The sequence below is a fragment of the Pituophis catenifer genome, unplaced genomic scaffold, assembly GCF_029215685.1.
Source record: "Pituophis catenifer annectens isolate HBS135680 unplaced genomic scaffold, rPitCat1.0.hap2 SCAF_1, whole genome shotgun sequence".
NCBI classification, from domain to species: Eukaryota; Metazoa; Chordata; class Lepidosauria; order Squamata; family Colubridae; genus Pituophis; species Pituophis catenifer.
In genome coordinates, this window is record NW_027256881.1 from 279,843,574 (window position 1) to 279,857,916 (window position 14,343).

Genomic DNA, 14,343 nt, shown 5'->3' on the forward strand with positions numbered 1-14,343 from the left:
GATGGAAGTTTACAAATAAGGAATCATCAGAGTAACCTAATTTGGGTTCTGAAAACCCAGCAAAGAATGGCTGGTAACAAACTTTCCAGCTCAAAAAGAAGGGATTTGGTATTTAGATTAAATGCCTCAAAGCTAAGTAACAATTAGCTGCATTGTAACTTTGAACAATTGTTCTGTAGTGCCCTTGAATGAAGAATAGTCCGGAATAAAACATAAAGCCAATGAAAGAAGCAATAGCAGTACGCTGCTGTAACAAGAGCTATTATTTCTTTGTTTTCAAGGGTATTAGCTCCATAGTTCTGAAGCATCGGTGTTATGCCATCTTCCTTGAAAAAACTAAAATAGAAAAACTAAATAATCTGAATATTTTGTACAATGTATATTATGAAGCATTTTTTACTGATCTACAGTATGTTTAATTTCTAAGCATTGTTATAGGCATCTTTTTAATGAGCTTTATTTTTCACATTTTGTGAAGAAGAATGCAAAATATATGAAAGTCCACTAGACTTTCTAGTTAATGTGACCCATTAGAGAGAAGAACTGTTGTTTAAAGATTCTTGAAATATGCAAGGTCAGACCCAAAATCTCTGGGATCCACAAATGGGTTAACAAACTCAGCAAAGGCAGCTGAAGACAGATTTCCCCAGGCTTGTGGTTCTCCAAATATATTAGACTTCTAGAATTTGCAGCCAGCATGGCCCTTCTGGTGAGTGGGTCAACACATTTTGGTAGGCAGCAAGTTAAGGTAGATTCCCTCAAAGCATGCTTTGACTTCCATCTTGGAAGTTCTTTGTTTCTGTAATGCCTGTATGTCCAGAACAGGAAAACTTATCCAGGCCGTCTTGCCATAGCTGACTCACCTGGCCAACTCACTGCAGCCAATTCACTGTGGGACAATTTGCCCCACAGTGGGACAACTTCAGTGTGGGATAACTGAAGAGAGGGAATTGCAGCTCACTCCAGCCTTGCGAATGTCTAACTTGAGAAGGTCCAAACCTAAAGCAATACAAGGTCTGCTGCAATTCACTTATCCTTCTCATGAGTTATCCTGGGTTGAATTATCCGTGGTGAGTTGGCTGCAGTGATTTGTCCTTCAGCAAGTTGGCCAGGATGAGTTGGCTGGAATGAGATGGCAGGGTAACTTCTCCTAGGTCCTGTATGTCTTTACTGAAACTCTGAGGAAGTGCTTCCTAACATGAATTCTATGAAGTTATATTATAAAGTATTTTGGTCTATTTGGAGATTTCTTTTTTTGGCAGGGAATTAATTGCAAACATTCTTGGCTGTTACTGTTGGCAGCATTTGTTAAATCTGACTCCAATATGTACATGTCTATATCCATATATATTTATATAAAAAAATAATCAGTAGCTAATATTAATTACAAAGCTGTAATTAATGAAGAGAATAAAAAAAGACAGGGATCATTGTGCAAAGTTCAGAACTGGGGAGCAAGCTGGAGAGGCAGCCATGCAGTTTAACACATTCTTCTGCGAAAAGGACTTTCCATCTTGGGATAAGAAAAGGAGACAAGATTACATCAAAAATATGACCCAAGGAACACAGGGGGAAAAAGGAGAGCAAAGAGAAAGGGGAGGATCCAAATGCACGGAAGTTCAAACAGCCTGTCAGGCACAAGCACTGCACAAAAGGAGGATCTTAAGCTAAGCTCAAAAATGCAGAGATGGGACCGAAACAGGGTGAGAGCGAGAATATAGGATAGAATAAAACTTGGTCTGTGTAAAAATCAAAGAGAAAAAGGCGGAGCAAAAAAGGTGATTTTTGCAAGCTGCATTTGCTTGGTTTCTTTTTTTCAAAAAAAGGATCTCACACCTGATATTCCTCGTTCCATCCATTTCGGTTCACCAAGGACAATGAAGAAAGTCTCCTGCCTTTCGTATTCCTCCTCATCTACTATTTTAACCCTTATGGTCTTCCTGTAGGGACAACAAGAAAAAGATGGGTGTACAGTGGGTAGCCTGGTTGGGAGCAAATTCAGCAGCAGCGGTCGACACTACTACTACCCCTACCACCACACCTTCTCACATGCAGCCTGCTTCTGCCACTGTCTTGGTGGTCTTTCACTTGCTTTCTAGGACATATCAGTTGGAGCTGATCTTTAGATGAATTAGAGAACATTAGAGGAAGGAAGGAAGGAAGGAAGGAAAGGAGGAAGGGGCAAAGAGTGAGGAAGAGGAACCTGGTCTATAGTGATGGTTAGTGGAAGGTGACCTCTGCAGCACATTTAGTCAAATGTCACATGGTAATAACAGTTCATCAACTGGCTGAATCCAGAACAGCATACAGGTAGAGATGGGACAAGCATCTTTAGCGTATTAGATAAAAAGCCAATTTTTCTCTGCCTTGAACAGTGGGTGGAGAGTGCAATAAGACAGAATTAAAATATCCTTTTAACATACACACACACACACGCATGCACAAACTCATGCACAAAACATAGCCAGGATTTCCCCATCTAGATCTTTTTCTCTGCAAAGGCAATTTGGTTTCTTTCCCCATACTTGATACAGTATTTTTTTTTTTTTTTTTTACTGAGAATTGATAATTCATTTTTGCTGACTGAACTGCTCGGTGCTTATGAAATTCAGTGTTATAAGGGTATGGGCAGAATACAATACAACCTATGTGAGCATCGTGCAATGCCACGAAAGACACCCTTATAAAAATTAAGTTGCAATTCTATATCCATTTAGCTAGGAGTAAATCCTATCAAACTCAGTGGCATTCACATTTACATCAACATGCCTCAGAATCACTCAGAAACTTTACTTCCTCTTCTTTTCTTACCTACTTTTTTAAAATATACAAACATGAAGAATGACAAAGAATGAATACTAATGGTTTCCCATTTTTCCTTAGAAGTTATCTATTTATATTGATTGGGTTTCTATTTGAGACCCTGGACCAGTTCTAACAGAATCTCTGTTGTTATTTTCTCAAGGAATCCTAATTTATTATTATCTTAATTTATAGAAAGTACCACAAAAGAGCTAGATCCTGATATATGCATGTATCCTCAAAACGTCAAGAATTGAAATATAACATTAAATTAGCTTTTTAAGCCAAGGAAGAACTCCTCATATAACTTGCAGAATGGTGAGAAAACTTGAATGTATTTTTAGGATTAACTGCGATTCTCAGTTTTCATGTATTGTCACATGTAGATTGATTGGAGCCAATTTTTTTTCAAATCTCTCTACACAGTCAATGAAAAAGCATTTATGGGAAAGAGATTTTGGCAAAAAAACAAAACAAAACCCTACAACTGTACGCATTCTACTTCTCCATATGCTGTTGTCAGCAGCCTCCGTATCAATTGGCCACACAGACGTCAGGCTAATATCAAAATAAATGTGTGATTCTGAAGGAACATTCTTGGGTGGTTCGATGAAAAAATATTTTTTGTTCCAACACTTCGTGCAAAATGTAGGGGAGGGTAATGTGACTGGGTGGGCGTGGCCAATTTTATTTATTTTTTACTTTTAAAAGCATTTTTTCTACAACCTCTTCAGCGAAGAGGTTGTAAAAAAATGCTTTCAAAAGGCTCTGACGATCCCAGCTGAATTGCCTGATCGGCAGAGGCTTTTTTTCTTTTAAATGCCTCTGCCGATCAGGCAACTCAGCTTGGATCGTCAGAGGCATTTAAAAGAAAAAAAGGTTTTTTTCTTTTAAATGCTTCTGCCGATCAGGCAACTCAGGTGGGCTCATCAGAGGCTTTTAAAAGCCTTTGATGATCCCAGCTGAGCCGCGCGATCATCAGAGGCTTTTTTTTTAATTTTTAAAAGCATTTTTTTGGCTGAAGAGGTTTTAAAAGTAAAAAAAAAGCCTCTGATGATCAGCTGGGCATGGGGGTGGGCAAGGATTTCTCCAAGCCACCCACCTCCATCGCTACCGGATCGGGGAATCCGGTCCGAACCAGAAGCATTTCACCCCTGATATATACAAAATATACCGCTATTGGAGGAACTGAGCCAAGTGATTATCTCTTTGCCAACTCTATCTCTAAATAAATAGCTTTTAATTAGAGGAAATATTTAGTCCCCTTCCATGGTACATTGAACCCGCATAGATTTGAAGTTAAAATGCCAAATGAGTTTAAAGGGAAGACAAGAACGATATGTTAGCATGTTGGTCCATTGATTCATAAAACATCTTGTTTTGTACAGAAAACTGAATAACCATTTTCTTTTGCAAGGCAAGAAAGTATTATTAGTGTGCAGATCTTGGGACAATGATAGGTATGCTAAAAGCAAGTTGAGCTCGAAGCCTTCCAATATGCATATAAGTTTGCATCATGCTGCAGGGTTGAGCTCTATGGCTATTTCTGTAGTGTTGAAGATGGATTTGAAAACCCCAGTGCCCTGTTATTTCAAGAATATGCATTGACATCCTTCAGTCAAATCAGCACACACACACACACTTAAACACTGCATTCTCAGCTAAACAAAGCACCATCTTGCTAACTTCTATCAGTACCATGTGACAGGCTGTGCAGATACAGCAGTGTTAAGGATAGAGCAGTTGGAAAATTAAAAAAAAGAGGCCATTGATAGCGAGAAAAGAAAGGTAGGAAATAAGAAAAAGAGGAAAGAAGAATGTTAATGTTAGTTGGGAGAGCCAGTACTACACCTTTCTGTAAACTCAAATCCATCATTCGAGGACCCATCAGCTCAATGAAGAAAGTCTTGTTTTTTTCATACTCCTCATCATCAATTACCTTGATGTGAATAGTTTTGCTGTGAATGGAAAAATAATAACTGTCATAATGGGGAGAAGGGGATGAGCAAGCTGGGCAAAAGAGGGAAAAAAGAGAGAATTTAAATGGTCAAAGCTTACTCACCCATTATGAAAAAAATAAAAAAACCAACCAAAAGAATTTTAATTTTTATATCGTGGCTGGCTAATCTGGAAGAGCATTTGCATAGAGAATGGAAGCAGATTCTTAAAAAAAAATATTCCAGCAATAACATCTCAGATATCCAGTGATATCTAGAATTCTATTGGCAGCTTTCACATTTAATTAAAAACAGAAATACATACAATATCTGTATTTATACAAGCTGTAATTTATGGAATGCATACTGTATATTTAAGGTGTTCTTAAGTAATTTGATGCAGCTTTAAGCATTTTTGCTTTACTAGAATATTAAAAAGCATATTCGTTCTCTCTCTCCCTCCCTCCCTCCCTCCCTCCCTCTTATCTGTCTTCTAATCTCCTAACTTAACCTAATGCTTTTTTTCCCTTAATAACTGAAAAGTTGAGATAGGTATGCCACAATGATTGTGAGAGAACACTTTCCCAACCTACCTAACAAAAATTATTCTGAAAAGCTACCGTTTTGTTTTTCAAAAGAAACCTCCAGGAGCCATTCTAACATGGAAGAGAAGACTAAAATACCTCCTTCCTACCTTCTTCAGTCCCAGTGCTGTTCAGCCTTCCACAATGACTGCTATTTACAGAATAAAAAGTGCACATCAGTTGCACAAATTTGCACATTGCACTAAGCCATAATCTGGGTTGGGTTTACTATGGTGTATATATACTCACCCATTAAGATGTGTGAACTGTGATTCATGACTAGCACTGATGATGTTACCTAGTTTCAGAAATGAAACAGCTGGAAGAAAACAACCAAGCTCAGAAAGCACCAAGGACACCTCACTGTGATTTATGGCTTGCTATTCAGTGTGAAATGAGCCACTATACTCTTGGCTTGGAGAGATATCTGCCTCAGGCATCCCAGTGGCGTTTTGTGGTGTACCAACCACATTTGTGCACAGATATTCAGTAGCAAAACCATCAATGTTTATGGATGCTATTTTTTTTAACCTTATCTATATATGGTAGTTTTATATACTACACAGACTCCGGAAGGATTCCCAGCTCTGTTTACAAAGTTGCATGAACTTAGCCAACTAACAAAAATAAATACATGAGATTAAATATAATATCTATCCACCTTGGTGTCCTCAACCTCATGATCTCCTTGACAGAAATGAATTACCAATTATGAGCTCTGTTGGCACAGTGGTTAGAATGCAGTACTGCAGACTACTTCTGCTGACCGCTGGCTGCCAGCAATTTGGAAGTTCGAGGCTCACCAGGCTCAAGGTTGACTCAGCCTTCCATCCTTCCAAGGTTGGTAAAATGAGGACCCAGATTGTTGGGGGAAATATGATGACTCTGTAAAACCTCTTAGAGAGGGGTGTAAAGCACTGTGAAGTGGTATATAAGTCTAAATACTATTGCTATTCCACAAAGATAAAACAAATGGTTTGGTATGAATTCAGCCTCCAAATGCCACTTGTTTGACTTTCATACAATCAAGATCCATTAGAGTTAATGTAAAGTGTTTTGGTGGAGTGGTTTGTGATTATCTACTTTATCCTCCACATTGATTGTATTTCCTATTAGTTCCCCAAACAAGTTTCTAACTACCGGTATGTCCAAATTTGTTTACTTTGTTCAAAATCAGCAAAGCCTGGTTCAATGCTTATAACACTTTACTGCCTTCAAAAGCTATCAGACAATGAAAGCTAATTATGATAAAGCTGCATTTATGTATTAGAACACCAGCGTACTTTCAAAGTGTCCATTTCCCCCTAATTATGGTATTATTTTAACTCCATGTTCTTTCTTTTGAAAATAGCAAAAGACTAAATAATCTACCATCCCTTGTATGTTGGAGTTATACTACTAAGAATTCTTAGCAGCACAGCTTTTTCCGTCTCAGTATATCAATAAGTTGGAGCAGGCTGGTTTATCAGTGGTGATATTCAGCTGGTTCTATCCGGTTCGAGCGAATCAGTAGTGGTGGCTGTGGCAGGCTCCGCCCACCCACCCGCCCATCATCACGTCCCATTTTTGATGCTCTGTGCATGTGCAAAGGTATCATGCGCGAGCGAAGCATGCTCACGTTTGCGAACTGGTAGCGAAGGTAAGTCAATACCACCCCTGTGGTTTATATAGTAATAACATGTTTTGAACTTCTCAGATAAGCACTTAAGCTTCATTCCCTCATTACCTTTGATGGATGTGGGGTTGGGTTGCCATAATTAATAACAATTAAAAGGAGACTTTATATAAATTCCTAGAGATATTGTATTCCAGATAGAATTTCTATTTCATTCCTCTGAATAGCAGTCTTATCTCTGTGGGAACACAGCTAGAATTGTTGAGGAAGATCTTGTTGTCGTACTTCAGGGGAATGCAGTGTTTCCAAATTTCAAAATCCCCAAATACCTATTTTGCCAATTCAAAAACCAAAACATCTCTTAGAAACTGTAAGGACAGAAACATAGATGTAAGATGTATTCTCCCCCCCCCACAGGATATTTTTCATCTTCATGCAGGAATAACAACTTTGTAAGTAATTTCAGAATAACAAAAGACGTATGCTACAGTAAAAGTAAATGTAGAAAAAATGTATTGTGATGGGGCTGGCTGGAAAAAACTCTTGGTTTTTTATCTGGATCAACACATATTTAAAATTATAATTGCAAGTTATTTAGTTATTTTCATGTTGTCAATATAAAAAGGAGTTCAGCGAAGCATAATTTTAAGCAATTACCTCTCCCACTACAACTTCCAACACTGTCTACACTGCTGAGAATCATCCCTTGATGAGCGTTTTTTAGGATTCAAGATGCTTGTTTGGAGAGGTAAGAACAGAGAAAAATTGATAGTGTGAGAAGCTCTCCAGCCTAGTGGTGCTTCCTTAAGATATTTTAAATTGCTATGGCTCATTTAATTGCTTGTGATCATAATTATATTTTAGTATTAATTTTATTTAATGGCTTCCTAGCTGTTCTAAGAGCCTGTTCTGAAGTCTATAATAAATCAGTAGGAACTAAGAACGACTGGATACCTCTCCTATGTGGAAAACTAAAGTGCTGGAACTTTTTCGTTTTAAAAAAAGAAAATGCATTGCATCCTATATGATGACTTTCCATTTGATACAGAAAGGTTTGATATGGGAATCGGACATATTCATGAAGGAACAAGTTTTATTTTGGAGAGGGATCTTGGAGTCCTAGCAGACAACCATTTAGATATGAGCCAACAGTGTGCAGCAGCTACCAAAAAAGCCAACACAGTTTTGGGCTGCGTAAACAGAGGGATAGAATCAAGATCACATGAAGTATTAATACCACTTTATAATGCCTTGGTAAGGCCACACTTGGAGTATTGCATTCAGTTTTGGTCTCCACGATGTAAAAAAGATGTTGAGACTCTAGAAAGAGTGCAGAGAAGAGCAACAAAGATAATTAGGGGACTGGAGGCTAAAACATATGAAGAATGGTTGCAGGAACTGGGTATGTCTATGTCTAGTTTAATGAAAAGAAGGACTAGGGGAACGGTAACGAGGAAAGGGAGCCCCTATTGGATGCAAGAGAGAGACGTAGGAGATGTCATAGAGAACAGCTATTGCCACGTCCCAAGTGGTGTGGTCAGGAGACGTAGGGCCACACCCTACAAAGTGTAGAAGGGGTGTGGCTGGGCCGGAAAGGCATGGTGAACAATTTGTTGGCGTTTGGATGCTGTGGAGTTTAGAACTGCTAGTTTTGAGTTTTGAAAAGAAGTCTGCATTCCTGCATTAGCCTGCTGGCCATCTGCCAAGACCTCTGGAACATTGCCCAGTAATTACTGAACTGATATACTTTTGAAAGAGAACTGTTTATTAAAGGGCCAGCTTCAATCTCTCTAGCCTGCGTTTGTTACTGCCGGCTATTTGAGCTTCTGCAAGGCCACTCGTGGGAGGGGATAGAACAGAGCACTTTATTTATTTATTTATTTATTTATTTATTTATTTATTTATTTATTTATTTATTTATTAAATTTTTATACCGCCCCCTCTCCCGAAGGACTCGGGGCGGTGAACAGCCAAAATTAAAAACACACAATACAAATATTAAAATACATTAAAACAAAATTAAATTATCTTAGGCTTCTCCAATTTAAAACCCCGTTACCCATAAAATTCACCCAATTAAAAATTTTTTTAACCCAGCCCGGCTTGCTGAAATAAAAAAGTCTTCAGGGCCCGGCGGAAGGTCCGGAGGTCCGAGATTAGTCGTATCCCTGGGGGCAGCTCATTCCAGAGGGCGGATGCCCCCACAGAGAAGGCTCTTCCCCGGGGGGTCGCCAGCCGACATTGCCTGACAGACGGCACCCTGAGGAGACCCTCTCTGTGGGAGCGTGTTGGCCGGTGGGAGGTTATCGGAGGCAGAAGGTGGTCTCGTAAATAACTGGGTCCTAAGCCATGGAGCGCTTTGAAGATGAGAACCAACACCTTGAAGCGCACTCGGAAAACCACTGGAAGCCAATGCAGCTCGCGCAGGAGAGGTGTCACGTGGGAGCGCCATGTCGCCCCCATAAGTACCCGCGCGGCCGCATTCTGCACCAGTTGGAGCCTCCGAGTGCTCCTCAAGGGGAGCCCCATGTAGAGAGCGTTGCAGTAGTCGAGGCGGGAAGTAACGAGGGCATGAGTGACCGTGCATAGGGAGTCCCGATCCAGAAAGGGGCGCAACTGGCGTATCAGGCGAACCTGATAGAAAGCCCCCCTGGCCACGGCCGTCAAATGCTCTTCTAAGGACAGCCGTGCGTCCAGGAGGACACCCAAGTTACGCGCCCTCTCCGTGGGGGCCAATGTCTCGCCCCCAATAGTCAGCGATGGCACCAGCTGACTATATCGGGACGCCGGCAGCCACAGCCACTCAGTCTTGGAGGGATTGAGTCGGAGCCTGTTCCTCCCCATCCAGACCCGCACCGCCTCCAGGCACCGGGACATCACTTCAAGGGCATCGTTGGGGTGGTCTGGGGTGGAGATGTACAGCTGGGTGTCATCAGCGTACAGATGGCACTGCACCCCAAAACCACGGATGATCTCGCCCAGCGGCTTCACATAAATGTTGAACAGGAGAGGCGAGAGGACCGACCCTTGTGGCACCCCACAAACCAAGTGCCTTGAGGTCGACCTCTGCCCTCCAGCCAACACAGACTGCGACCTGTCGGAGAGATAGGAGGAGAACCACCGTAAAACAGTGCCTCCCACTCCCAACCCCTCCAACCGGCGCAGCATGATACCATGGTCGATGGTATCAAAAGCCGCTGAGAGGTCTAATAGGACCAGAACAGAGGAGCAACCTCTGTCCCGAGCCCTCCAGAGATCATCAACCAACGCGACCAATGCCGTTTCCGTGCTGTACCCGGGCCTGAAGCCGGACTGGAACGGATCTAGATAGACGGTTTCATCCAGGTACTGCGGGAGCTGTCCCATCCATTAAATAATGCCATCTATTGAGTCTTAGGAAGTAGGAAGCACATTTTCTCTGTCGTAGTCTACATGAGGGTAACTTTAGACAATCTTTAAAAACTTGCTTTTTCCATCCAAGCACTAAGGTTGATGGTGTGATCACTTGATGTGTATTGGTTGTGATATGTGTTTTCCACATCACCTGACACACACATCCTTTTTTTTTGCTCCCTTGCTTATTTAAGTATCCTACTTACTTTAAATGTACACTATCCATTATTAGCTGAGATGATCTTATAATTAGAAAAAAATATTTTAAATTATTAAAGAAAATATTATACTATATTAACATTTTCTGCTAGCTAATCGCTTACTATGAACAGAATCTATAAAATGGAGTTTTAATCCAAAATTGTAATTCCAATTTGAAATGTTTAAGAGATAGTTACAATAACGAAGCTGTTTTAAAATACTGTGATTATTTCAGCCACATTATACATCTACACCAAACAACTAATTAGAAAAATACTTATCTGGGCCAGCATTTACCAACTTGCAATACAACAATGCCTCAAATCAACAGGACAACTCAATCATTTTCCGATGTAATTGACCTTTCTAAATTATAGTTGAATACTGTGGCTAAAGTAATTTCCTATTCCTCATAATTATCCTATAATTGCAAACTCAGGTGATGACTATGGATAGAAATGGAAGTGAAAAGGGTTACAAAAAGAAGGATCTTAGTATAAGGACTGAAAAATATACCCAACAAAACTGAATGAAATTAAAAGATAGGAAAACAGAAAGATGATCTATTGCCACAAGAGTCAAAAGAAAAAAAAGGGGGGAACTGGAAGTGGAGATGGGAATTATTTTAACCACTTACAATTAATGAGAATGTATTTGTTCTTAATTGGCAGTAAAGAGGAGGCAACACAAAATTAATAAACAGTGTGATTATGACTATAGCTTCCTTGGCAAACATAATGAAGAATAGACTTATTAATAGCTATAGTACTCTATAAATCAAAAAATCATGTACACCTCTAAATAGCAGCTGTTGGGACACACAATAAAAGAAGTTATTCAAACAGCATCTGGCTGTTTGTAAAAAAATACTGCTTTAAATAAAGATATATAATTGTCAGCTGTACTAGGTACTGGAAACCAGATCAGAAATCAACTCCTAACTAGGCTAAATCTAGTTTAATTGAAATTGGCTACAATAACAGAATCTGACCATGCTGTACCTCTTCCATTTCTCATACCTCAGTGAATCTGGACAATCTCTTTCTAAGCCACTTTTAAATATTATTTTGTTTCTTAGGGCTTTAATAAACATTTCAGCCTCCTTTGACAAGTAGTGGTTCTTGACAGTGGTGGGATTCAAAATTTTTTACTACCGGTTCGGTGGCATGGCTTGGTGGGCATGGAAGGATACTGTAAAATCTCCATTCCCTCTCCACTCCAAGGGAAGGTTACTGCAAAATCCTCATTTCCTCCTGATCAGCTGGGATTCGGGAGGCAGAGGATAGATGGGGATGGGGCCAGCCAGAGGTGGTATTTACCGGTTCTCTGAACTATTCAAAATTTCCGCTACCGGTTCTCTAGAACTGGTCAGAACCTGCTGAAATCCACCTCTGGTTCTTGAGTATTTCCTTTAAGGTCATCTTCCTTACCCTTTGTAGCAATTGTGCATTTGTGGAGCTGAGGGCAGGCATATGCCATGCTTCGTCTTTTAATCGAATGCTGGGGTTGCAGTTCCCCCACCATCACCACTACCACCAAAGGACAAGATTGGTACAAAGGAGGGGGAAATTTAATTTTTTTTTATTTTATTTAATATAAAATGACTTTTAAATCTATTACAGTTCATTAAATACAATTAATAAAATCATTCCCATGTATAATAATAATAATAATAATTTTATTTCTATACCGCCCTTCTCCCGAAGGACTCAGGGCGGTGTACAGCCTATTTAAAAACACAAAAAACACAACAACAATTTAAAATTTAAAATCATTAAATAATTAGGCTCCAATTAAAATCCCAGAAATTTAAAATACCCCAATTTAAAACGTTATGTTAATAGCCCTGCCTGGCGGAACAACAGGGTCTTCAGAGCGCAGCGAAACACCCGGAGGTCGGAAATCTTTCGTATTTCGGGGGGCAGTTCATTCCACAGGGCTGGAGCTCCCACAGAGAAGGCCCTCCCCCTGGGTGTCGCCAGCCGACATAACTTGGCTGATGGCACCCGGAGGAGACCCTCTCTGTGGGAGCGGACTGGTCGGTGGGAGGCTATTGGTGGCAGAAGTCGGTCTCGAAGGTACCCGGGTCCTATGCATGTATGTATTTTTCCCATTTGTTTTGTAGTAAAAATTCCAAGATAGTGGCATTTATGCATTCCTGGTATAGAGGAATCTTGGACTGATCTAGCAAAACAATTTCTGCAAGTAGAAAATTATAACTGGATCCAAGCTTTCTTCATTAGGAAGCCTATTGACAATATGGATTCAGTAGCATCAACAATTATGACTTGGGAATTTAAATTCTTGGACGTTTTATCTTCCAGAGTGTCTTTCATGTCTTAAAAGAATATCAAACCTTGAAAATTTTCATTTGATGACTAGATGAAAGTACACATAGTCACTTTCTCTTTACATCACTAGCACCTGGCAGAACTCACCTAGCAGAATATGGAGACCCAGGAGGTGTGACAATATTCTGGGAAAATGTCAGGTTAATATGAAAGCTATGAAAAACACACTCTGATAGAGAAGAACAATGGGACAAGCTGAGCATAAGGATATCATGACAGTCTTTTGAAGTTAATGAAACTGGAATGGATTAAAGGAGTTATTATTATTATCATTATTATTATTATTATTATTATTATTATTATTATTATTATTATTATTATTAGTTTGCTTGACAGTTACATTTGCCCTAATAAAAGCTGAGAAGTTCAAAGGAAAGCTGGACTAGTTTAGCGGCTCCCATTCACAAGTCTTCAAATTCATTTACTTCTAAGGCTGGGCCCTTTGTGTATTTGTCATCCTCCCTGTCTCTCTCCATCTGTAGCTATTAAATTTTCCTCAAACAGCACAAATCTCAACCAAAGCTCTAACATGGCAATCAAAAGTATGGAAGGGCTCCCAAGAGGTCTTCTGGTATAGGGATTCAGAAATGATTCATCATAGCTTATTCACATTTCTTTATTCTTTCCTCCCCGAGGCAGACAAAGCTTATGTGTACAAACGGAAATAAATGTCTTGAATGGAATATGGACTCTTTCTTTTTCTGATCCTCAGAAATCAAAGTCAAGTAATATAGGCTTCCTTATAGGAGGAAGCAATAATTTTTACAAAGTGGTGAGCAAAATTGTTGTGGCCCGTCAGCAGCCTGTGCGGATTGTAGCTGATTCTGACAGCGAGGAGGCTGGTATGGTGCTGCGCCAGCAGCCTGTGCAGCTGGCACTCGAGTCAGACAATAAGGAGGCTGGAGAAGATGTGGTGCCAGAGGGGGGGATTCAGCCAGGGCCTTCAGAACCTTCAGAAGCTCCTTTAAGTGAAGAGGATGAAGAGAAGGAGCCTCTTCTCGATGCACAGGCACGCAGAGCTGCCAAAAGGCAGGAGTGGCTCCACACCCAGCCAAAAAAATATAGGCCTATATCACTTTTAAATACAGATTACAAGATTTTTGCTAAAATAGTAGCAAATAGGTTAATGACAGTCATGCAACACATGATTCATAATGATCAAACTGGTTTTATAAATGGTAGACAAATGAAGAGTAATGTAAGGCAAGTTGTTAACCTATTGGAGTATTTGGGGAAGAACAACCAAATCCCTGCGATGCTGATATTTCTTGATGCAGAAAAAGCATTTGATCGATTGAATTGGCAATTCTTATTGAAAATAATAGAAAAGATGCAGTTTGGAGAATATTTTACACAATCTATTAAGGCAATATATCAGAAACAAACAGCGCAGATAATAATTAATGGTAGTTTAACAGATACTTTTAATATAGAAAAAGGAACAAGACAAGGATGTCCTT

The 14,343-nt window shown here is 39.9% G+C and overlaps 1 protein-coding gene across 6 annotated transcripts in view; it reads right to left on the bottom strand.

The window, feature by feature from the left end:
- Window positions 1-14,343, bottom strand: part of SLC8A3 (solute carrier family 8 member A3) — a 192,689-nt gene that overhangs the window by 42,047 nt on the left and 136,299 nt on the right. For 2 of the 6 annotated variants that reach the window (XM_070939231.1, XM_070939223.1), the window contains exon 2: window positions 1,837-1,940. In XM_070939231.1, the coding sequence (XP_070795332.1) occupies window positions 1,837-1,940 (104 nt within the window). Of the gene's footprint in view, window positions 1-1,836; window positions 1,941-2,041; window positions 2,121-4,651; window positions 4,761-14,343 lie in introns of all 6 variants that reach the window. The other 4 variants (XM_070939248.1, XM_070939239.1, XM_070939214.1 and 1 more) reach the window with 3 other exon arrangements.